Consider the following 25,876-nt stretch of genomic DNA (forward strand, 5'->3'; position numbering starts at 1 on the left):
GCTTTCATTCATATTTACAGTTGTGTTTCCAAACGAGCGTCTGCTGTAGCTCACTTGGGGAGAGAAAAAAAATCATAAGGTTTTGGCTTCCAGACTTAGTTCATGGAAAAACCTGAGGAGAATGGGGGGCCAGAGATTGTCAATACTAAGTGCAAAGGAAGAGGAAAGTGTCAATACATAATATATACTACAGAAGTATAAAACACAACTTTGAATTATGTCTACTGTAGTAAAGGGTAACAAGAACTATTTTATCTTTATTTGTCTCCCTAAGATTGGTTCAATAAAGAGAGCAGATTCACAACACATTCAGAGACAAATCAGCCACCAAAAATACAAACAAGTACACAATACATTCATACGATTTAAATGTTGTCATTCCATTTAATGGGCGTTATGAGTGGTTATCAGCTGATTAGATTTGGGCCAGTAGGGGCCTTCTGCGCCTTCTAGTAGGCTCAGAAGGCTGTTATCATCCATCCACATGGATAATCAGCTATGCTAATAGAGAAGACTCCAGATTCACATCTGTTTTCACATTACTGTTACAGTTGGGTTTAGGGTTGGCGTAGGGGCAGAAGTTAATAAAATACAATTTTTGGGAAATTTAATAAATAATAAAAAAAAAAGTTCTTAGTTAAGCTTACGCCGCAGCTGTGTGTGATAAATAGCTGATTAACCATGTGGATGGATGATTACAGCCGTCCCTACTGGAACATATCTATCAGCTGATTACCACTGATAAGACCCATTCAATTGAGTGATAACATTCAAACACAAAACTATTTTCCAATATTTAATAATGGAATTGATAATGGAATTAATAAAGATTTATACCAAATTAACTACATCAAACTGTTTCAATCTGCTTTAAAAATATGCGCTGGTATCAATCGTTGGACATGAACTTAGTATTTGAAGATCCTTGCTTTTTTTTTGCCATTACATAAAGTATACAACCTTGGGAAAGATTCCTGCAGTCAAATGATGTTACAAGTTCTTGAAAACTTAGACCCCGATATTAAGGAAATAAAAACAACTGTAAAAGTCATGTAGTTTTAAAATTATTATTTAACCACTTATGCTACAATAAACTGTAGATTAGGCCGTAAGTAATGTACATTACATATATCTGCCTTGTAAATAATTAAAATATAAACTCCAAAATATTTCATTAATAATTTGGGGTACCTTCCTCAAATGATTTTTGGCAGAGGGGAATAGCTGAAAATCCAACATATGCAGTAGTGTAAAAGAGAACAAAGGTGGCAGCATTAGCAATCTAATAAAACATTTACTAAGAACACACTCCATCCAACTCGAGCATTGAATTTGTGTGGTTTGTCTCTGTACTTTACGTAACCTACTTCTGTTCGCTCACATGTATTTACAAACTGAAGTTCAACAGAAACAAAATAACAAAGTATTCAACATTTCACATCTGTTTTTTTTGCATCAAATCATACAGACAAGTATTGATAATAGTACTGATAACAATTGGTATCGATAAGCTGTATCAGTATCGATAAAATCTAAATGATAGCCAATGGGCTCTATGCACGGCGGCGCGTGACGCATTTCCGGTAAAATTTAAGACCCCGAGCCTACTTCCGCCGATCGTACAGTACAGTGCTACAACAGGAGCGCTACTGATAAAAACGAGTAATGTTTTGGACAGTTGTCTTAATGTTTTATGCCATTATAGCCCACTTATATATGTTTATGTCGGCTACATAAATATGACATCTAAACGTTTAAAAGTGTCATTTCAAAGACGTGAGAACAGTACTTGTAGATACCACTGCTGTGTTCAGCAATGCACAGCGTCAAAAATTGAACTCTTACCTTAGTTTCCACACGTTTCCAAAAGACAAAGTCGTGCAGAAGAGGTGGGTTGTTGATATTAAACGTGAGAATTTTACAGAAACAGAAAAAAACAAGAGTGTAGCTGACAATTTCAGTCTAGAAAACTGATCGAGGCTCGAGTGCCAACCGGATGCAGACATTTAAAGAAAGGAGCTTTTATGGCAAATAATAGTTTATTTTCATTGCCTTTGAAGTAAAAAAAATGAACATTAATATACATAAACATTTCTTAAGCTACTTTCTAAGTGCAATTTTTTAATTCAGAATAAAGACCTTTATTTTATTCACTGTACATATAAAATATAATTCACTGTATGTAATTTGAAATAAAAATTGTCAAAAAAATGTAACATTTTGAAAAAAATATTTTATTCAGATGAACAGAAAAAATGACATTGAATCAGTTGTTTTCTTGAATCAGGTGCTTCTTCTGTAACTTGTGCATAGAGAGGTATTTGGGCTAATACGTATTAAATAAATAAATAAATCACCCATCTGTTTCATGGAACTTAACACATAATTGATCCATTCCAAACAATTGTTCATGTGACAACTCACATTACACATTTCAGAGTAATGGGCTGTCAGGAAAAGCAAAGCAACCAAATGTTTGCATATCCCACTCTCAGCCACACAAGAGCAGGAGCTATAAACTAGCAGACGATGGCATGGATCTTCTGACGGATGTCCGCTCCAGGATGAAGTAACACATAAAATATTCTAGCTCTGAATCTCATAATGTTACCTAGAAAACAGAAACAAGAATATTAATAGGTTTTTAAAGAGTCATTAAAGGCAGTTCACTCAAAACTGAAAATTCTATTTCCTCATCCTTCACTTGTTCCAAACCTGTATGAGTTTCTTTCTGATGTTTAACACAAACAAAAATACTTTGAAGAAAGCTGGAAACTTGCAACCACTGATATTCATAGTAGTTCTTTTTCATACTATGGAAGTCAATGGTTACAGGTTTTCAGCTTTCTTCAAAATATCTTCTTTTTAAAGGCATCTGCAGCAATATCATCAGATTAAACTACACAGTAAATCATTAATTTAAATTATTTAAAAGTAGCTCCCTTTAGTCACACTTTAAAATAAGGTTTCATTAATTAATGTATTTGCACACTATTAAAATAACTATTTAATATTTAATAGTTAACATTGTTAAACTAATTTACTAATGAATAAAAATCCACAGTCATGCTTGTTAACATTAGCTATTACATTGTGAGTTAACAAGCACAATGAATAAGCATTTGTTCATTAATGTAAAAAACTAATAAATATTGAAATAGACAAATTGTTGATGTGAAATTAACTAATGACACCTTATTGTTTTGGGTCACCCTCCCATTTAATTACAATGTTATCGACTAAATAGAAAGCATGCTATCTACACTGTTACACTGCATCTGTCATCTCCACTGTTTCAGCAATAAATATCAGCATTGACACAGTGCTATTTGTCTGTTGTGGATGAACGGGATTGTATTATTTTATTCCTAATATATCTTGCTCAATAATCATGCTTACAAGCTAAGACAGCATCTGTGTTTCTGTAATTATCCGAACTGAACAGTGGTGGTCACTTTAGAACAGTAAAAGTATGAATGGGACAGAATTTCACATGTATGCTGTCCTACTCTCAGCTGGTGAGGAGACTCCGATTTCTTCATAGACCTATCGGTAGTAATGAGCTCTCACTGAGATCTTATTCCTGCCCTGTTTTTACCTGACACTTTGAGACAGAATTACATACACATATGATTACTTTTACTTACGTGATAAAGCTGCAGATGGACGGATCGTAAGAGTATTAACGCTAAAGTTAGCCTTCAGGCTAGCTGAACTTACCTTCATAATTGCACAGGTAGGAAGATGCATACAACTTGAAACCCTTCTCAAGCTTTGCTCTGCGGTGTTGTAGAGCACATCCGGACAATCATTTGCACATCGTTGACCATAATTTACTCCCAAACAGCGAGTAAATATTGACGACTCTGCCATAATACTGTTTACCTCCGCTTAAAATCACCCAGACCGGAAGCTGGACCGCGGCCTTAGACAAAACGCGGAAGTAATGCGTGCATATAGCCCATCCTCAGTGGATATGATAGCCAGTCTACTGTAAGTGTGAGGGTCTATTTACGTTTCATTGTTTAAAATTGAAACCACAAACATAACCTGAGCTGTACCTGTCTAAAACATATTAAAGAATGTGTAATCATTCTACATTGGACTTTATTTTAACAGTCCAAATTATTTTGCATGTAAATCTAGCTAAATCTAGTGGTTTAAATGACAAAAAACACTGTCATTCTTAGATCAGACATCAATGTGTTATTTTCTTTCTTTCTTTCTTTCTTTCTTTCTTTCTTTCTTTCTTTCTTTCTTTCTTTCTTTCTTTCTTTCTTTCTTTCTTTCTTTCTTTCTTTCTTTCTTTCTTTCTTTCTTTCTTTCTTTCTTTCTTTCTTTCTTTCTTTCTTTCTTTCTTTCTTTCTTTCAACCAACCAACCAACCAACCAACCAACCAACCAACCAACCAACCAACCAACCAAACTGGACACATTGTATTCCACAGCTGTATTACACTTTTATTGTTTTGATGTTTGTCTTTGGGGAAGATTTATTTGCCATCAGCAAACAATCTATATAATGAATAATAAAGTCACTTTAAATTATTCCCTTGACCTTTCTTCTGTACTTGTGAGACATTAAAAAGTAATTTAGGCCCAACGTTAACACATCCTTATTGTGTTAACTGATTTTTTTTTGTTTGTTATTTTTGTATGTGATGACCTAATATCAGCTGGCATATATTAACAGACCATTAAAATAAAGATAAACAGGCCGTCGGCTGGCAGGGCGGTGTGGTCTGCTGATGTAATTGAGTGGTAGAGGTTAATATGGGGTTTTCTGGGGAGGTATGCTGACCCGCATTGCTCACCCTCAAACTGGGAAAGAAGTTTTGCCGAAAGGTCAGGCTCAAGTTTCAGACTGCACCTCCGCCATAGAGCATACCAGGTCAAAGGTCATATACCAAGAGACTCATATTAAAGCCCCAATCTTCAGTCAATCAACACTTAGTTAAAAGAGCTCCATAACAAGCGAGAGATTTAGATCTTCACCGGGTGTGGGTGTGCAAGGTGAGCTCGAGTTTAGTTTTCTGCAGCTGTTATACACTAGATTTTGAGCAACTATAAAAAGTGGAGGTCTAGAGAGGTTAAGAGATACACTGTATACAATGGAATACACGTTGAGTTAAATGTTATGAAAAGTTAATAATTACTAAGGGTATGTTCACATTTCAAAAAGGTACTAAAACTGGAAAACAGATTATTTGTATTATGTGTATTATTATAAATACACTGTCAATATTTGTTTGTTGACATCTATTGACAGGAAAATGCTATTGCTTCATCCTTCATTGCTTTCAAAAGATGATTTATTTTACATCTTTATGTGACTTATTAAAAAAGTATAGACCAGTAAAAAAAAAAAAAAGTATAGAAAAGTATAGACCAGGGGTGGCCAAACTCTCTTGGAGGGCCGGTGTCCTGCAAAATTCAGCTAATCAAGCACTTACTAGGCTCACTAGATTTGTGCAGGTGAGTTGAGGCAAGCTGGAGCTAAAATCTGCAGGACACTGGCCATCTAGAACAGAGTTTGGGCATTCCTGGTATATAAAATGTAGGTATGAAAAGCAGGACTCTTGATATGAGTACACAATTACAAATTAAATCCAAAATGGTTTGAAAATTGTTTGATTTCTATGTAACTAAAATAATAATCCCCTAAAATAATTGGTCTCACTCAGTCATTACTTGGAACTACTTGCCATATACACAAAAAGTTATCGGCAAGTACAAGGAAATAAATATTTTTACTCATACTTGATCTCATACTTGAAAAATTGTTATAGGTGCATTTTTAGTTAACAAGCATGTTTATATCCAAACTATAAACACTTATCCCAGTATTCTGTCTCACAAAGGCAAAGTGCACTAACTACTTAATTTTAGTCAAAATTGCATTATAAATCAGTTATGTCTGGTTAACTTTTGTCATGTTTCAGAGAAACAAGCAATTTAATATTGCCGTTACTACAAAATCCAAGCTGGTGTATAAACTTAAAAGGCATTTTGTTCGGTTTTGGTGTTTGCATAGAGATCCTGCACTTGGGCAGTGTTGTGATAGCTTGGATGTAACAAAGTAGCATAACGGTCAAAATAACTAAAGACTAACACCGTTTCATAATTATACAACTGCTCTCTCTAGGTTGAATACCGGTTTCAATGCACAGCTAAACAGGTTTAATAAATATGCAAAATATGGTTGTTTTAGAAAGAAGACACATATTAACACATAAGACAGCAACCTTTCAAAGATTAATCACTCAGCTCCAGTTGAAATAGTAAAAAAAAGTGTTGTTTTGAGAGTCATAATAGTTAGACTAAAAAAAAAAAACACAGTTATAATAAAGAGTTACCATCACAAGAAATAAAGCTGCAACATTTAAAAATAGCTTTTTTTTTTTGTCTGAGGGGGAAAAAAACTCACTTTTGCCCAAGTTTTAAGGGTAACATGTCCCATTAATTTAAAAAAGAGGGGAAAAAATCATCAAGGACTATGAACTTAAGCTGCATTTACAAGTTTCTTAACTCAACGTGCCAACTCAGAACGCTATACAAACATATTTACACACTTAATTTCTCCAAAGATTAATATTTTTCTTGGGCTCATTTATGTAGGTTTTGTAATTTCACTTTTATGGCAATGAATAGCTTTTTTTCACTGTCTTTAAAGTTAAATAAAGAAAGATGACGGAGCTTCAGAAAAATGTTCATTTTAGAAGAAACATTCCAACAGCACTTCAGGGGTTTTTGCATCAAACTCTTCAAATGACAACACATTTTTGGGTTAAAAAAATTCTCGTTATATTACATTCCATAAAAAACACACCAGTGACACAATTCTTAAAAACCAAATACATTTCACACAGTTTAAATATTCAGATATATCTAAACCCTAAACATAAGACTAAACCCTCAGAACCTTAACATAATTTAAAGACATTATTTATAAATCCTTCCATAACAACACACCAGTGACACAATTCTGAATGACCAAATACATCTTCATACTGTTTAAGAATGAGATATATCTTAACCTTAAGTATACACTAAGACTAAACCCACAGAACCTTAACATCATTTAAAGACTACAGTGCAGAAGTTATGAGAGCCCTTTGTTAACTGCTTGTTGAAATCGAGAGCTTTCTAAAACTGAAGCACTTGAATAGCTTTCAGAAGTATTATGGTAGTCGTTACTCAAAAGCGGGACGGGGCCCCAATAGGATGTGCTCCTTCAGACAACTGTGGGGCTTCTGGGATATTTCGAACATCCGTACCTCGATGACCTTGAGCGAACAATGGTCTGGAATTTGTTAAGATTAGACTGCTCCACTATTCAGCAGGCTTAAACAGCAGGCTGTTTAAAATTGAAAATGTGAAAAAGCAAAGTGTCTCTTTTAAAAATTGATTTTATTTTGAAAAAAAAAAAAAAAACTATTTCTGCACAGCTGCAAAGAAAGTTAAACAGGCTTGACAAGGCAGTGATGGCATACTATTAATCTTTGTGAACAGCAAAAAAAGGGATGTTATAAACAGCCTTGAAGAAATGTGGGGTTGTACATGGTTCAAACGCCTACTATTAAAGAAATCTGTTGCCGTTTCATGGGAAACCAGCAGCACAACTGCATTGTGTACATTAAGCTGTCTCTTCATGCTAAAATCACAGAACAAAAATCATGTCTATTTACAGTACATTAAGGCTATTTTGATAAGGATAACCTTAGCAGCTCTACCAGTATGATTAATGTGCAGCACTTTCGACTAAAAGCAGCTCTTTCTTAGAGAGGCTAGTGATGGCAGACAGACATGTAGTTAAAGTGAGTTGAAACTAGGGAGTTGCCATTTTCAAGGCCTGCAAGTGAAAAACTTAAACTGAACATTTGGTCTTAAAAAAACGAAGATTGCTAGCACTATGCTACACCTAGACCAATTGTCAAATAAGAAGAGAAAATTAAGTCAGAAAGCATAAGTGACGGTTAAGAGGTAATTGAAAACATTAAACTGCAATTATGAGATATCACTGTCTCAAGTCACAGTTATGAGAAATAAACTCACTAAAAAACTTTATGTTGCAATTTTGAAAAGAAAATCAGAACACAATATTAAGTAAAATTATAAAAAGTCAGTTACTTCACATTTGGGGAATAACTATGAGATACAAAGTCATAAATATGTATAAATTAAACTGCAACTGTAACAAAGTCCCAGTTATGAAAAGTCAAATTTTTAAGATATGACGTTGCAAGAGTACCAATTTAAATGAGCAAATATTAGAAATAAAGCCATTATTACAAGAAACAAAGTTGCTACTAAAATATGTGGTCACAAAACTGCAAATGTAATATCAAGTTACAATTCTAGAAAAATCTATCAAGTAGCAATTATGAGAAATGAATACACAAATTTAGGATTTTCAGTTTACCTTAAGTTTTTACAGAATAAATGAATGCATTTCTAAAATAAAAAGTCACAACTATAAAAAAAACAGTCACAATTTTAAGATATGTTTATCTGTTTACCTGGGAGAGGAATACAGAAAATATTCCAGTAACATAAACACTGTGCATCTTAAGTGGACAAAGCACATGATCCAGTTATTGTTTTATTATTATTATTGTTATTATATAATATTTATTTTAAGAATATTTTGAATATTAATTATCTAACAATAATTGAATAATAATTGTTGCCGTCTCCATAGAAAACTCCTTGTATTTTACAAACCTTAAATGGTATATTTTGCTTGTAGTTATATGTACTTGAATGTTATTTGTTTGAAAGCTCAGATAAATTGTGATTTATGACAAGTGCTCCGCACCTCTTTCTGTGCCTCAGCGCACACTGTCAGACTTGATTTTTAGTAGTTGATGACATGCACTCTGAACATTCTAATCACACCAGTTTGATCGTTTGCTTCAGGGACCAGCCAAGGCTGATCACACCGGTGTGATCGTACACGTGAAAGGGTTAAAATCATAACTGCAGAAGTCACAACTGTGGGGAAATAAAGTTGCAATTGTGATACAAAGTCACAACTTAAAATTCTGAATCATAATACAACTTTTAGAAACATCTGAAACAAACTTGAGAAAACATATAAACATGATAAAAACATTTTAAAAAATCTGAATTTGAGCAAAACAAAAAATCCATAACTGAAAATAAAACCCAAGCAATGAAACAGTAACTAGCGATGAATCTAAACTGTTTGTGGGAAGTTTTCAAGGAAGCACAGGAAATGTTGGTTGATGAATCTCTGATAAAAGTTGATTAAATTCTTCCTACTGTGCTTCTCAAAAACATCCCTGCAATACTGAATGAATGAGGTGTGATTCTGAGACCTTTTTTTCCTGCAGGATGGCTGACATTTGGGCCAGAACAACAGTGACCATTGTTTCTCATTTCAAGGTTCAGGCCAATTCCTCATCCATGGTGTTCGATTACCTCCTTTCCAGGTGGTCCCCATAAAAAACAGCCAATGTTAAAAGTGAGGGGCAGCAAAACGGGGGATGAAAACATATTGCATTTATTAAAAAGCCTATGAATAAGGTCTTCAGTGTGAGTAATCACAATGTGCAGCTGTGGTGAGCATCTGAGACACATCTCTAGACACAACAGAGGGACTGTATGCAGACGCTGCTGCCTATACCTGCTGTGTCAAGACCAGCTCACCTTTTTCAAGCCCTTCCGCTTCAGAAAGATAAAGCAGAGTTAACCTCAACATAACTGAATCAAAGCCAAATCCGCCCTCATCAAACACACCAGCACCTTACATCCTCCTCTGCCATCAAGGCCTCATGGGACTCCATTATGGTCAAACTCTTAAAGGTAAAGTTCACATTTACTCAACCTTGTGCATTTTAAGGCACATATAATTTACTTTAATCTGTTTAACACAAAATAAGACTGTTTCATTTATTTTGTCCAACAAGTTGCAATTGTAGATTTAAAGTCATAATAAAAGTTTAAATTTAACGTCATAAGAATGTCAAATGCATTAAAAAAGCAGCATTTGTGAGATTTAAACATGAGATATACACTACCGTACCATACACTAAAATTCATCAAGGCGATATTTATTAAATGTAAATTGTTTTTTAAATTGTTAATTATTTATTACAAATTTAAATAACTGTTTTCAAATAACTTATTGTATGTAGTTTCAAATGAAATTATTTATCCTGTCATTATTACTTTTAAAACTATTACATTAACAATAATAATATTATTATTAATAATAATAATAATAATATTAAAAACAATAATAACTAATATTAGAGTGATTTCTGAAGGATCGTGTGACTGGAGACTGGAGTAATGAGCAGAATCTTTAAAATCACTGGATTAAATTAAATTATAAACTACTTTAAAGTTATTTTATAGTGCAATAACATTTTACAATTTTTCAGTTTGTACTGTATTTTTGATGAAATAAATGCTGCCTTGGTGAGAAGGATGAGCTTATTTTAAAACATTTAGTAGCAGTGGTGTATATTTGAGAAAACTTTCTTTACAACACAGTTAACAGTTGGTTTTATCTCAAACGTACAAAAAAAAAGTGTGTCTGCCATGCACCATCAAAACACTGAGAGTGGTCCTCTCAAATCTTTCAATCACTTTCCAATTTGACCAATCGTGAGAGTCTGGGGCGTGGCTACTGTGGAAGGCAGGCTGAGCCAGTATTTGTTGTGGGACACTCAATAAATGATTTTACTGTTGTTCAATCTACTTATCCCAATCCCAATTCTTTCCCTTAGCCCTTCCCCTTGTCCCAATTCTCTTTAGCTTGAAGGCGTAAGGCTAAGGGAGATTTTTCAGGACCACACTGGCTGCACATAGAAGTCAGGAGATCCACAAATTAGTATTTTTTTGTCATTATTATGAACTTTTACAACAAACAAGCATGTTTTAATACATTCATAACCATGTTTGTGTTTAACCATCATGCTTTAAAAAACAAAACTCTCAATTAAATCTGCAAAATTTCGCTATCTATAATCCATAATAATAACAACTCTTGTAAAGTAGTCCTACAACAATCTGCCACTAGATTACACTCGAATACACTGTCAGAAAAGTCCAGTGGCTGGGAATGATCTTTTTACAATGTTGATGTTGTTTTCTTGTGTACATTGAAGAATTTGGCCACTGTGTAAATGCACAGTACAGTTATGATCTTATTGCCACATTATATTGTTGCGATAATATGATATCATAACCTTCAGTGATTTCCTGGACATAAATACCAAAAAATAATGCAACAGGAATGACTACAGAAGTCGCCTTTTTAAATTTCATTTGAAGCAAGAGATTGCGATGACGTGAGCAGGTGTTATAGTGGTGTCCCATTTCTTAGGGGTAAATCTCAAAGCCCTTTCCCTGCTCACTCTGTTTCAAGGGCCAAGGTGAAGGAGTAGAGGTACAAAAATATTACTGGGATTGGGCCTAAGATGTGTTAAACTTACTTAACCGATTTGTGTAATGCAATCTTTGGGAAATGAAATTCAGATTTACATACAAAAGGCCAAGTCAATATTCAAAGACTTGTCAAAATATGCGAGACAGGCAATGGGGTAAAACCAGAAATATCAGTGGTGCTTTTACTTTATGGAGGTATTTGATAGAATGTTTAGGTTTCAATAAAAATGTTCACATTGGTATGCTAGCTCATTTTTAATAACATTAATCTTATAAATAAGCATCATTAATATTCCTGTTAATTTTAATAATAAAAAAATGAGTAAAAGAAGAAAAAAAAAATCCTTAATAAACTGATCTTAAACTGACTTTAACTTGCTTCAAATTAATTGAACATGATTTTTAGTTACTAAAATTGCCTTGAGGTGAATTATATATATGAATTAGATACATACTAAATGAAATTAAAAAACAAAAATAAACAGAAGACAATTTTTAGAAGAAAATCAAAACACTGGACACTTTAAGCACCTCATATCTTACACACATCACTTAATTTATCAGTAGTTGTGACTTGATGGAAAATTTTTCAAAAATATTTTGCAATGGAGGCCAGCTGGTGAAGTGCTATGCAGGTCCTCACCCCTCTGACCTCAAATGGTGCTCTAGCCACAGACACTAGAGGCTATGGTCTTTAGCCTCCTTGTTACAGCAACCGACTCCCATGGAAAGAATTGCCAGTTCGATCTCAGCTCAGCGTGGGTTGGGTGCAGTAGGACTGGTGGGTTACACGTGGGGACTCGTCCAGGATGGGAGTGAGGTTTAGGGGGCCAGCTAGCAGGAATACAAAGAATTGCCAGTTCGATCCCAGCTCAGATTGAGTTGGGTGCAGTAGGACTGGTGGGTTACACTTATTTAGAATTTTAAATGTCTGAGTGCTCAGGAACCACATTAAGACAAGATTTCAGGTCAGTTTTCTGTAGAATTTGTCCTAACCTCTAAACCACTACAGCTGCCTTGTTTGTAGCCTGTTAATCCACAACTGTCCCACTTCATTCTTTCCTTTTCATGCCTCATCTTTCCCCCCTGTCTATTCATTGACCTTTTGCTCTTCAGGCATCAATACCCCTCCCCACTTTCTCTCAAATTTCCCCTCTTCCCCACTACAAGGCCAGTTTAAGACCAGCTGTGGCCAGTTCAGCTCTCAGTCTGCATATGTACTGACACCAGTTCTCCAAATGCACTTCTGCTCTGGACTTCATTAAAGGAAGAGTTTCATTAGAGTCCCAGACCAAACATGTCACCAGGGACACTTTCTCCACACACCCTTTTTACCAGTTACCTTTCACCAAGACCAGATTGACACACTGATACTTCAACAGGCAAAAAAAGAGGCACGTAAGGGAGAAAGAAAGCAAAGAAAACAGACAGCGCATTGACCCTTTTCCTCTTGATGGAAGCTGACAGGATGACTTTCTTTGATGATGACACTAATGATTACCAACAGGCCAACATATGGCTCAAAGGGATCTCTGTGCACCTCAATGTAGGCAGAGAGTGCAAAATGAGCCATGCTGCCGTCTGTATAAGGCTTAGAGGCACACAGGCGGGTTTTGTGGACTTTAATCAATATTAATGTGATTTGGAGCACGGCCAGCCACGTCAAGCGGTCAGGGGTTCAGATTGTGATTTGGATGGAGACTATCCACAGTGCTGAGAAATGAAATTTGCACCACTTTGGAAATCCACATCTGTACAGTAAATAAAAGAAACATGTGAATATTTGCTTCTAACAGTGGGTCGCCTTGCTATTTAAAGGGATAATTCACCTAAAAATGAAAATTTACTTACTATTAACTCATGTGGTTTCAAACCTGTATGTGATGCTTTCTTCTTTTGAACACTGAAAAGATATTTTGAAGAATGCTGAAAACCTGTAACCATTGATGTCCGTAGAAAAAAACAATTACTATGAAAGTCCATGTTTAAAGGTTTCCAGTTTTTTTTAGAAATATCTTCTTTTCTGTTTAGCAAAAGAAAAAGTCAAACAGGTTTGGAACAAGTGAAGAGATCAGATGCAAAAACCTCTAAGTGCTGTCTCAAATTGTCAAAAGAAAATTAACATTTTTCTCAGCCTCCTTTGTTTATGTTAAGTGATTTTACTTTAAAGAACAGGAAAAAGACTTATTCTTTGTCATAAAAGTGATATTACTGAACCTACTCAACTTTATCTGGTTAAAATGCTCATTTTAGATGAAAATTTCAGATGCCATTTAGAGGTTTTTGCATATGAACTCTTCAAGTCAGAGGTGAGTAAATGATGACATCATTTTCAGTTTTGGGTGAATTAACAATTTTATATAAGAAGATGATGGTGAAGGCACAAACATCTTAATACAAATGTCTAAACAGAACCCAAAAGACACTTTGAAAGAAAATACTGGTTTTGACAATAAATGTGATCGAGATGTAGTCAATTTGTGAGTCTTAATTATGGAGAATAAAATAATAATTAAATGCTATAAAGTGACATTTGAAAACAAATCTAATACTTGTGGGAAATAAAGTTGTGAGATATGAAGTAACCTTAATAAAACAAAAGAGCAATCTGTGAAAGCTGTAATTACATATTAAGTCATGGCTGTCAGATTAAAGGGCCATGAAACCCCCTCGTTTCAGCAGGGTGTTTTCACACCTCTACTTTGGAAAAAGTCAGAAAAGTGGGCGTGTCCAGCTCTGTTTAGGGGGGAGTGTCGGAGGAACTAAAGTGGGAGGGTGTGGGAGTGTCTATTTGTGCACGCGCGAGTATCAGAGTCAAAATACACACCCACAGACAGGAGAAGTGTTTAACCTACATGGACATCTGTAGTCGAATTATTTGCCAAATTATTAAATGTTGGACTTTAACTGCAGTTTGGCTCTTTCATTCAGGGAATTCATTCATGCCCCTCGCGACAAACGAGATATTTGATTCGAGGAACTGCTGCAAGCGTGTATTTTTCATGCAATGTTTGATACCGCACGGCGAATGAGAGAAAAAAAAACTCTGCATTTCCCGGAAACTTAGATGCACACAGCAGGTAGCATCAGAAAGCCGAATGTGTTATTCCGGTCACAAAATGCGGTGCTAACATTTCTGCACTCAGTGCAATAGTTAACTTAATTTGATACGAACAAACTGAATAAACAAAGAGCACTGGTCGCTCACTTACCAAATCTGTAGAGACAGGACAATCACCAGCAACTAGAGCCGCGTCTTTATGGAGAGAATACTACAAGCAAATCCAGATTTCAGCGTTTGCAGATGAGAACAGCTCTCAGGTAAACAATAATCCTCCTTAGACACGTAAGTTATTGTTGTCGAGCGTCGCGTACACTGTTAATCCAGACGTGATCCAGATAAGCTCTCACAGAGAGAAAATGAAAACAAAACTTAACGGCAGCAAACTATAACAGCAACACTTCACGCTTGTTTTGCCAACACAACGTGGCGTCTTTGTGGTGTAAACACGGTGACACAAATGAATATTAATGAAGTTGCACAGTAGAGCGCGCTGATTGGTTTGAACCAAGCCTTACTCATGCATTAATGTATCACACTGTAAGACGTAATAAGACTCACTCAGGCACAGACGTCCAGTCTGCACGCTGGAATACACGCTATTATGTCATGACCGTGACGCAGCTTCAAAAATTCGTTTCAAACATGAAGTACGAATTTGCTTGAAATAACGCAAAAACAACCAATTTACACTTTTTAGTGAAATATAGGTGTCCTAATAGTGTTTTTAGCAGTGTGGGACACATATATGACTGTCAACAGCTCAAAAAATGTGTTTTGGTGTTTCGTGACCCTTTAAATGTGGTCACTTTTACAAAAAATAAAGCTGTAAATATGAGAAATTTATTTTTGTTGACAGAAAATGTAGGATGCCTTTGCGAAATATAGTTACAATTATGAGAAATAGTCACAAGTATAAGAAATACTCGCAAAGGTGAAATATATATTTGCATTAATGCAAAATGTCACAAATATAATATATAAAGTTACATTTACAAAAAAAATGCGAGAAAAGTTTTTGTTAGGAGAAATAAATGTAAAAGTAAAATTTAAAGTCACGTTAATGAAAAGATTTGTAGGATCGCATCTGTAAGATTGTCCTGTAAGGGCTCTATTTTTATGATCTAGGTTTAAAGTCAAAAGCGCATGGCGTAAAAGCATTAAGGGCGTGTCTGAATCCAATTTTGCTATTATAAGGACAGAAAAATATGCTCTGTGCCCCAGCACATGGTCTAACAGGGTTGTGCTTATTCTCTTAATGAGTTATGGATGTGTTTTGAGCTTAACGTGCATTAAACCAATCAGAGTCTCAACACACATTCCCTTTAAGAGTCAGTTGTGTATAGTACATAGTACATTTGCTATTTACATGGCGGACTTTGTAAGTAGAAAAACTGAACGCTTCACTAGTGAGAAAACAGTTAAACAGACCATCTGCAGCGCAATTATAAAGAATGATACTCTTCCATTCGGCCTCTTTACTTTCTCTTTACTCCCTTAATGGAAGGAGTGTTGTACACACTCCACTGTAGACATCCACTAGCCTACATATTTAATGTTGTTTATTAAGATTTGTTTCAAAACTATTTCTAAATTAAGTTCTAATTTCCAGCAAACAAATAAATGAACGAATAATAACGAAGTATTGTCAAAAAACTGAGTTATATATAAAACACAAGTCCTGTTCTTAGATTTGCACATAATAAATACTATTACTACTACTAATAATAACATTATACAAATGCAAATTGTCTTGAATTAACAAACAAAAAAGCCCCCCGACATCAAGGCATGGAGGCAGTGGTTTTTATAATTTTTTTTGTAGAAAATAATAATTCTTGTAAAATTTTAATCCTTTAATTTTTTTTTCAGTTGTAAAGAAATTTGTTTATTGCTGTACATACTGTGTGTATTAAGCAATGTGTACGCATCTAAGGTGCACAACTAACTCAGCTTTTAGTTGGTCAATGGCACCGTCTATTTCATTTCCACAAAATAGCAATTTTTAGACCGAAACACCCATGAGTCCACAAAGGATTTGCTATTTAAACAATGTGGCGCAAAATGTGAAAAATTAGGGTTGTGCGGGTCTGAAAATAGCAACAAATCACTTGTTGCACCTTATTGTGCCGGCGGTACAATAGGGCCTATGATGTCTGTTACAGAAAAAGACATATTTTTTTTAAATATTAAGTACTAATTATGAGAAATGGTCACACTTGTGAAGTTCTGAAATACATGGCAAATGTGAGATGTTATGTCACAACGATGAACTTTTGAGATATAATCATTAATTAATTAATTAATCATAGATCAGTTAATTATAATAATTAATTCCCATCAAGTCTAATATCAAGAGATATCAAGTCCTAATTATGTAAAATCCAGTCAGATTTGTAATATTTGAAGTCATTAATACTAAACAAAAGTTTGAAGGAGAAAACAATTTCAATCTTTAATTTGCTTCAGCATTTTAAATAAAAAACATGAAACCTCTTTTATTTATCTTGTTACGCATTATATGATAAGACAGTAAAGACAAAAACAACACTAAATTTCCATAGCACTGACTTGCAAGTATTGTGCAGATCTAAAAAACCATATGCTATCATAAATCTCAGTTTCCATGCTAAGTGACTGCAGTAGGTGTTGAAGCCCGCAGCGTGGAAATATGGCAAGATTAAAAGAGAGACACAAAGTCAGTGTATTACAGTAATGTCTGTAATCTGAGTGGGTTGAAACAGAAACATGTGGTGAGTCTGCTTGTACATTATAGCACAAACAGGTGGTGGCTGACTTTAATGATATCAGACATGCATTTTCTACCATTCCCGCACTCTTAAACAAGACACATGCAAGCAACATGCACAATATCTTCATTTGTCTTCGCTAACCTAGAACTGACCTGCTGAAGTCTCCGGACTGCTCACTGTAAAACTATAAATCAGAAATGAACTGAACAGTCATCTCAGAGTAGTTCCTGATACACATCTGCAATCAACTATTAGAATTACAATGTGGATTTTACTGAATCTTAAATTTTACATGACCTAACAACATGTGAAGCAACAAGATGCCAGTGAAGAGCAATTAGACTGTCCACAAAACATGACAAAACACAACAAAAAAACATAGAAAATATAAACTATTCAGAAGCACAGAATAGTAGACTTTGTTCCCAATGAAATGGACAGGTTTAAAATCTAATCAATAAATATGAAACCTCTAACATGACTAATAAATCACAAGGTAATTAAAAAAATAATTAATTAAAAGTACATGAAAGTGACTAATATATATTAAATTCATGTAACATTCATGCTTAAACTGTATGGTTGACGATTATTTTATTTATTTGTAATATCTGAAGTCGATTTGCTGCCATTTTCAGTATGGCAATAAATGTAACATAAAATGATATTCAAACACATTTTGAATAATATTATGGTAATTTATGTTGTTGTTCAGCCATAATGTCGCAGAACTAGAAATTTAGCAAAGTTTAACATAGAAAATATATCTTTTATCGCATGTCACGGCATCACATTGTATGTAGTTGGTGCACGGTGTCATTGTATCTTAATTCTAATGCAAAACATATACTAGAAAAAAGTAAACAGTAAAACAAAAGGCACGGAAAAAGCTATTTATTACTGTATTAAATGTTACAATAAGTACTCTTATTGAAGTATGTATTAGGTTCTATTATTCTATTCTATTCTATTCTAATTCTACTGTTGCCCCTGAAGGCTGCTGGAGAACACTCCCTGTTATTCACCCAAACTACAAATCCCATCATGTCCTGGAGTCACACACCAGTTTCGGTTCACCTGCTGATTACACACACACAGCTGCATTTCATCACCACTGATTACATGGACTGCATTGACCTTATTCTAACATGCGGAAGTGCGCCTGTTTTCGCGATTGTCTTAGAACTTCTGATTCAGTTGCCTATGGGAGAAATGACTAGGAATAATAAATGGCAGAAAACGGTCAAATTACTTGCTCTACAAACAAATGTTTGCATGACTATAGAGACCAAGTAGAATAATATAATAAGAAAATATCAAATTGCAACATCAAGCAGTGTAATGAGCAGTTTTTAACGTCAAAAAATGAATGGAAGTGAATGAGACCGGAAGTCTCAAGCCAAAAAGATTCAAATGGTAGCACCCACTCTTCGGCGGAGAATAAGGTGAATACTTTGCACACCATTCACAAACACACATCCATTGCTGAGTCTTGTTTCCCTGTAGTGCATTTCTAAGCGTTTTCATTGTCTTGCCTTCCATGTTTTCACCCTTTGTTTGTTTACTGTTTTTGACTGTTTTGTCACATGTCTCTACACTTTTCACCTGTTGCATTGATTACTCTCTGGATTATCTTCATGCTACTGTCTGCTCCCATATTGAACTTTGCGTGTCTGACTTCTTTAATAAAAGCTGCATTTGGATCTGACCTCTGTTGTTAAGCCCATGGTTAAAAAAAATTTTTTCACAAGCTTTCATGATTTTTACTTTCATGACTTCAAAAGTGTTTTTTGCAACATTCTAAATGTATTTTTTACATTTTGTGAATATAACTTTGATAGAATCAATGTCTTGTAAGAATAATCTAATTTATTCCAAAGCTTTAACTGGTTGTGCAGATTTAAATGCACAAAAAAAAAAACTACGCTGACAAATCTAGTTATTTACACCCTGATCAAAATATTCTAATTGGAAAATAGCATGATCAGACCTGTGAGACAAAAATGTGAACCAAAAATGTTACTTTTAAATCACAGTAAGTGAATTACCAGTCTAACTTATAAAGTTAGTAAAAAAATAATAAATAAAATAATATAATAAAATCTTACAGACAACTCCATGCATTCCATTCTGCGCAGGTTTTAAATCCTCCACTCGCTCACACATAAAATAGAAATGCAAAATACAGACAGCTCTTGAAGGAGCAATTAAATTATTATTTGCCTAAGCACTGTTTCTCTCTCTCTCTCTTTGCTCTTGTTCATTTTATGACAGATTTTAGAGGAGTATACAGCATCAAGGAAAGAAAAGTGGACTCACGGTGAAGGTCGTCCAGGCAGAGGTGTGGGAGCCGGATCTGGAAAGAAAGAGAAAGAGGGAATTTTTACAACATGCATGGAACAAATCGCCCACAAAGAAGCACAACACATGTAGCCAATACGACACCTTGGCATCACAGAGTACAGAATAACTACAGTGATCTCATCTGATCTACAGTACACAGTTTCTCAGGATTTTCACTGTAAAGAATGATAAAGTTATAAACTTACGAGGATATGTTTGAAAAAGAACATTTAGAGCACAATACACCAGGGTCTTCATTCACGCCCTAATTTAAATGAGGTGTGCACCAATTTTAAAAACATTTGTTGAATTCTTCTACTCACTAGATATTTCTCCTTAGACGGGCCATAATATCAATGGTTTTTGTCTTCCCTATCTATCAGGGAAACTATTTTAATGTTTTAATGAATCAGTCAATTCAATATTCAAAATAAGTTAAATAAGAAACAAATTTTAATGACTGCTAAAGATTATGAATAACATAAATTTGAAAATAATCAGTATAATTTTACATATAACAATTTATTCAGGTCAAACTAGAAGAAATAAGACTTTCTCCAGAAGAAAAATATAACAGGAAATATTATGAATCTGTTAAATTTGAAAATCAAATATTTGAAAAATAAGTACAATTTCTAGTAATTTTGTTGTTAATACATATACATAAATTATTTATTTATTTATTTTTAACAATCTCATGACAATTTGTAACTTTGATCTGTTGGCAAATTGGTGGTTTTAGGGGTGGACATTCTTTGTACATCTTTACTTTATTATACAATTAAAATTTTAAAAGACTTGTACACAACTCACCAAATTGCACATGATTTTGGGTTGTTTATGTTATGTATACCTGCCAACATTTGCCTTGAAATTTCAGGAGACCATTGAAGTGGGGTTGGGATGTTGTGGTGGGAGGGGTCGCTGCGATCGGATAAGATACCAAAGTTGGTAACCCGGGGTTGTTACAGACTGTACCAAAATGACGAGGACTGGGGGCGGGTGAAATTACGGTAGTTTACAGGGAGAAATAATAAAATGGGAGGGTAGCGGGAGATGGGTCTGAAATACAGGAGACTCCTGGGAAAAATGGGAGTGTTGGCAGGTATGATGTTATGTGCATGCAGTAGAAAGACAATAATGGATTTTTTTGTGAGCCTTTATTGGCTCATATTTGCAGAAAAAAGCTGACACATTCTAGCACATTTGAAACTTGGTATTTATAATACAAAAATAATTGTAACACCATTTAGCAGACAACATTGACTGAAACTAAACCGAAAACATCATAAAGTTCCTAATCCTAGTGTACATCTTGTGCTATCAAAGATGACACTTGTGTTTAATGTGTTTAATTAAGCTTTTTTCTCATTCTAAAGTTCTAAAAATCACTCACCAAACTTGACAAACAGGATTCCTGTGGTTGACACTGTGCCATAGCTGTTGGTCGCCACACACTGAAAGTAGCCGGTGTCTGTGGTGTCCAGATTTTTGATTCTCAAGCGCGAGCCGTACGGAGTCGGTCTGTACGAGACCCGCCGTGGCTCCTGAACCACAGGGGCATCGTTTTTAAGCCAGCGGACTGAGGGTGATGGAGTCCCCGAAACGTGGCAATGCAACTCAGCTGTCTGTCCGAGGGAAGTAGTAATGTTATTCATAGGAGCGTCCAGCCTTAGGAAGTGATCTGAAAAGACAAGCCAGAAAAGTTAAAAACCATACAATATGGTTAACTTAATCAAAAAAAATCATATGGTTTTGGAACAAGACGAGGTTGTGCAATAAGGACAGAACTAATCCCTTAAACAGGTATTATTTGACACATAATAAGTCAAAATTATTTTTTTTTTTCAGAAAGAGACTTTTCCTAATGTTCATGTGCATTTGTAACTACATACGAGCTTACAGTCTGCAACAAGCCTTTAAGCTGCCGGTTAGGAATCTTTTACATGATATTTAGCGGTTGCCACTAGGTGGTAAATCATTAGTTTGTCTCATTGGGGTGGATAGCGCCAGAGGGGACGGCAGAAACTCTTGAAGCTTCTGGAAACTTCTGTCTCCTGAAAATCTGTCTTGCCAGGCCTACAGCTAACTTTGATAAGAGGCCAGCAAAAATATGACAACCCCCCAATATTTCACGAGCGGTGGAAGGGAAATAAAAGCGCTTAGAGTGAGCTCAGCAGATTTGACCCATTCTGGTCGGAGCAAAGCCATTGAGAGGACTTGTGTACTAATATTTCAAATCTATGGGAAACTTACACAGACGATATGTTGAAACACTTTGTGGTGAAAGACCCAACCAGAATTGGGGTTATACTAGATATACAATGATATGTGTGTGTGTGCCTATGAAAATAACGTGATCTTATTGGTATCGGTAATGTGTGGCTTAAGCACAATCCTGTTTAAATACATCTGGACTGACTAAGATACTCTGAAGTAATAGTTTATGTTTTAGGTGCTGTCAAAACATTGAAATTGTGTGTTTCGGTGTCTGTCCAATTATACAAAATAAAAACTCTTAGTGTTCAAATGCCTATGCATACAATGAGATCATCTTGGCCAAAAGAGACAGTCAAAGTTGTTCCATACAAATAATCTTAACCCCTGAATATTTCCCGGGGACTTCCTGTGGAGTCATATGATCGGTTTGGCAGACATGCTCTGACAGGCTCCTGATGGCACCCTGACAAGCCCTGCTGGCGCAGCCAAGAAGCGAAGAGTGAAAGTAAACTTTTCCTCTCACTCAGCGCGGATTTACTATGAGCATATCATATCTACAGTCCAACAATCTGTCAATACTTACAAACTATTGAACGGTACAATACACTAGGCTTTTGTGCAGTGAACACAACTATTACTAAATAAACTAATTAATAATACAGTACAAAATTAGGTTTCCAGAGGCATTTTTGTCCATAATGAAAATTTATAATATATAAATATTTATAATACATCTTAAAAGGTATGATATCTTAAAAGGCACATTCCAGACTGTCATGAACTCCAAAAACTATTGGACATAGATAAATCCTTTATTTTTATACTAGTGCTGTTTCTGATTCATTTAAAAACTGTCTTTTAGTTAATGTATTTAGACATGAACAATTTTGTACAGCATTTATTAACTATAGTTCAACATTCACTACTGCGTTAATACAAAGTTGTGCTTATAAACATTAGTTAATGAACTGTGAGTTCACATGAACTAACAAAAAGCACCTTAATTTTCTGCAATATTAACAAAGATGTATAAATAGTGTAATAAATGTATTGTTCATTGTTTGTTCATGTTAGTACATACTGTACGTTAACTATCTAATGGATGATTACTGCAAAGTGTCACCCATTTGGCATTAATTTATTTGATGATATTTAAAAAAATTCTTTAATATTTTGTCATTTTTTGGGTCAAATATTGACCAATATTTCAAAAACTTATTATTCTAGACTTTTCAAGAATGCATATGAAGAAATTCACTGGAATATATTGAAAAATATTTGGAAAAACACTTTTATTTTGCATGTAGATATTTTTGTTGGCAATAAACAACTGCATCTACGTCAACTATGAGTCATAAGAGTGTTAACAGAATATCGAAATATCTCCCAACACTTAATTTCTGAAATAAATGTTCTGCTGAATATGTGTAACCTTAAGCTGGTCTTAAGTTTTACTAGCCTGGTTACATAGTCAACAAAAGTCTGAATGTGAATACACATCACAACAATCAAATTTAACCAAACATTTCCAGCTAGTTACACCTAAATAGCCTTATTCTGCCACACACTGTTCAAATGACTATGCTTATACAAATTAACAAACTATTAAAAGCTTTTAGTTATTAGTTAATTAGTTAAGGTTATTAGTAAGTAAGGAAGTTATAGCTGCTAAAAACCCTACCTTTTCTGATTTTGATTGTAATGCAGTAATTTTTGTAAAGCTGCTTTGAAACAATAATTAATGTAAAAAGCACAATAAAATAAACTTGAATTGGATTGAATTACATTGGAAAATATCAAGTACTGAAAACTGTGAATCTATGAGATATAATACGAGAAATAAAATAGCAACATTGCTATTACATATGCTTATTGTCATGCCCCTTAACGTTCACATCATTTAAAGCGTTAATTTATTGTGGTTGCAACACTAATTCCCCTTCTCTCTGTCTTGAAAATCAACAGCAACTTCTCACAGGAGGTCAGACTCTGTCGCAATGCAAGGAATGTGACTTTGACGAGGAAATTAATAAAAGTATATTGAGTGCGGCCCCCCAGGGTTACAGGCAGGGTAAGCAGCCGCAGGGTTCACAGCTGTGCAGGTAGAGTACATCCATGATATTAGTCCTGCTGGTTTGGTGGAGGGGCTGAATTCCTCTGACTACTGTTCACCTTTCAGAAAAACCTCAGCACCGTCTGAGCTACACCTGACAGCAGCGTTCAGCAAACTGCATCTAGAGTTACCAAGAATCTGCTGCTAGATTTGAGCACGATTCTGTTGACCACAGCATTGACAGGGATATGAGGAATGGAGCTGGGGAAAGCTGGCTTTTACAGGAAGCAAACTGAGGTAAAAGATATTGATGTTGTCTGCTGATATTTCATGTCAAAAATGTGCTTTAATCTATGCTTAACATAAAATAGAGTAGTCCAATGTTTTTTTTTAGGCTGGAAATCAAGGAAAATTATAGTATTAAAGATATAAATTATACTGTATATAGGCCGAAGGATAGAAAGCTGATAGGCCAAAATAGATGAATGGACGGATGGATGGATGGATGGATATGGATGGACGGACAGATGGATGGACGGACAGACAGACAGACGGGCAGACAGACAGACAGACAGACAGACAGACAGACAGACAGACAGACAGACAGACAGACAGACAGACAGACAGACAGACAGACAGACAGACAGACAGACAGATAGATAGATAGATAGATAGATAGATAGATAGATAGATAGATAGATAGATAGATAGATAGATAGATAGATAGATAGATAGATAGATAGATAGATAGATAGATAGATAGATAGATAGATAGACAGGCAGATGATGCATGCATGCAATAAATAATGGATGTATGCATGGACGGACGTACGGACAGACAGACAGACAGACAGATAGACAGACATATAGACAGACTAATGGATGGATGGATGGATGGTTGGACAAACAGACAGGCGGACAGACAGGTGGACAGACAGATAGACGGATAGATAAATAATGGATGAATGCATGGACGGACGAACGGACAGACAGACAGACAGACAGACAGACATATAGACAGACTAATGGATGGATGGATGGATGGACAAACAGACAGGTGGACAGACAGATAGACGGATAGATAAATAATGGATGTATGCATGGACGGACGGACGGAACGACGAACGAACGGACAGACAGACAGATAGACAGACATATAGACAGACTAATGGATGGATGGATGGATGGATGGACAAACAGACTGGCGGACAGACAGGTGGACAGACAGATAGACAGATAGATAAATAATGGATAAATGCATGGACGAACGGACAGACAGATAGACAGACAGACAGACAGACAGACAGACTAATGGATGGATGGATGGATGGACAAACAGACAGGTGGACAGACAGATAGACGGATAGATAAATAATGGATGTATGCATGGACGGACGGACGGAACGACGAACGAACGGACAGACAAACAGATAGACAGACATATAGACAGACTAATGGATGGATGGATGGATGGATGGACAAACAGACTGGCGGACAGACAGGTGGACAGACAGATAGACGGATAGATAAATAATGGATAAATGCATGGACGAACGGACAGACAGACAGACAGACAGACAGACAGACAGACAGACAGACAGACAGACAGACAGACAGACAGACAGACAGACAGACAGACAGACAGACAGACAGACAGACAGACAGACAGACAGACAGACAGACAGACAGACAGACAGACAGACAGACAGACAGATAGATAGATAGATAGATAGATAGATAGATAGATAGATAGATAGATAGATAGATAGATAGATAGATAGATAGATAGATAGATAGATAGATGTTTGAGTAACATTAACGGTACTGTTTGCCTTGAGTTAAGAACTGGTCAAAAAAACTGTTCTCTTTACCCAAAATAAATTGTTTTATAATATTAATATAAAAATAGAATTATGTTAATTTTGGTATTGAAAATCATCTTTTTTTGGGTATCAAAAAGTTTGAAAACCACCAGCATTATAGCACTACAGAAGCATGTCATAACAAATTCCAACTACAAAATAGATTT

General features: G+C 35.2%; 1 protein-coding gene across 1 annotated transcript in view; it reads right to left on the reverse strand.

The window, feature by feature from the left end:
- Positions 1–25,876, reverse strand: part of ror1 (receptor tyrosine kinase-like orphan receptor 1) — a 216,552-nt gene that overhangs the window by 30,601 nt on the left and 160,075 nt on the right. Inside the window, exons 3-4 of the mRNA XM_005165885.5 lie at positions 20,971–21,258; positions 19,551–19,587 (exon numbers count right to left, since the gene is read on the reverse strand). Of these exons, the coding sequence (XP_005165942.1) occupies positions 19,551–19,587; positions 20,971–21,258 (325 nt within the window). The remainder of the gene's footprint in view (positions 1–19,550; positions 19,588–20,970; positions 21,259–25,876) is intronic.

Source organism: Danio rerio, chromosome 6 (genome assembly GCF_049306965.1).
Source record: "Danio rerio strain Tuebingen ecotype United States chromosome 6, GRCz12tu, whole genome shotgun sequence".
Lineage (NCBI taxonomy): Eukaryota > Metazoa > Chordata > Actinopteri > Cypriniformes > Danionidae > Danio > Danio rerio.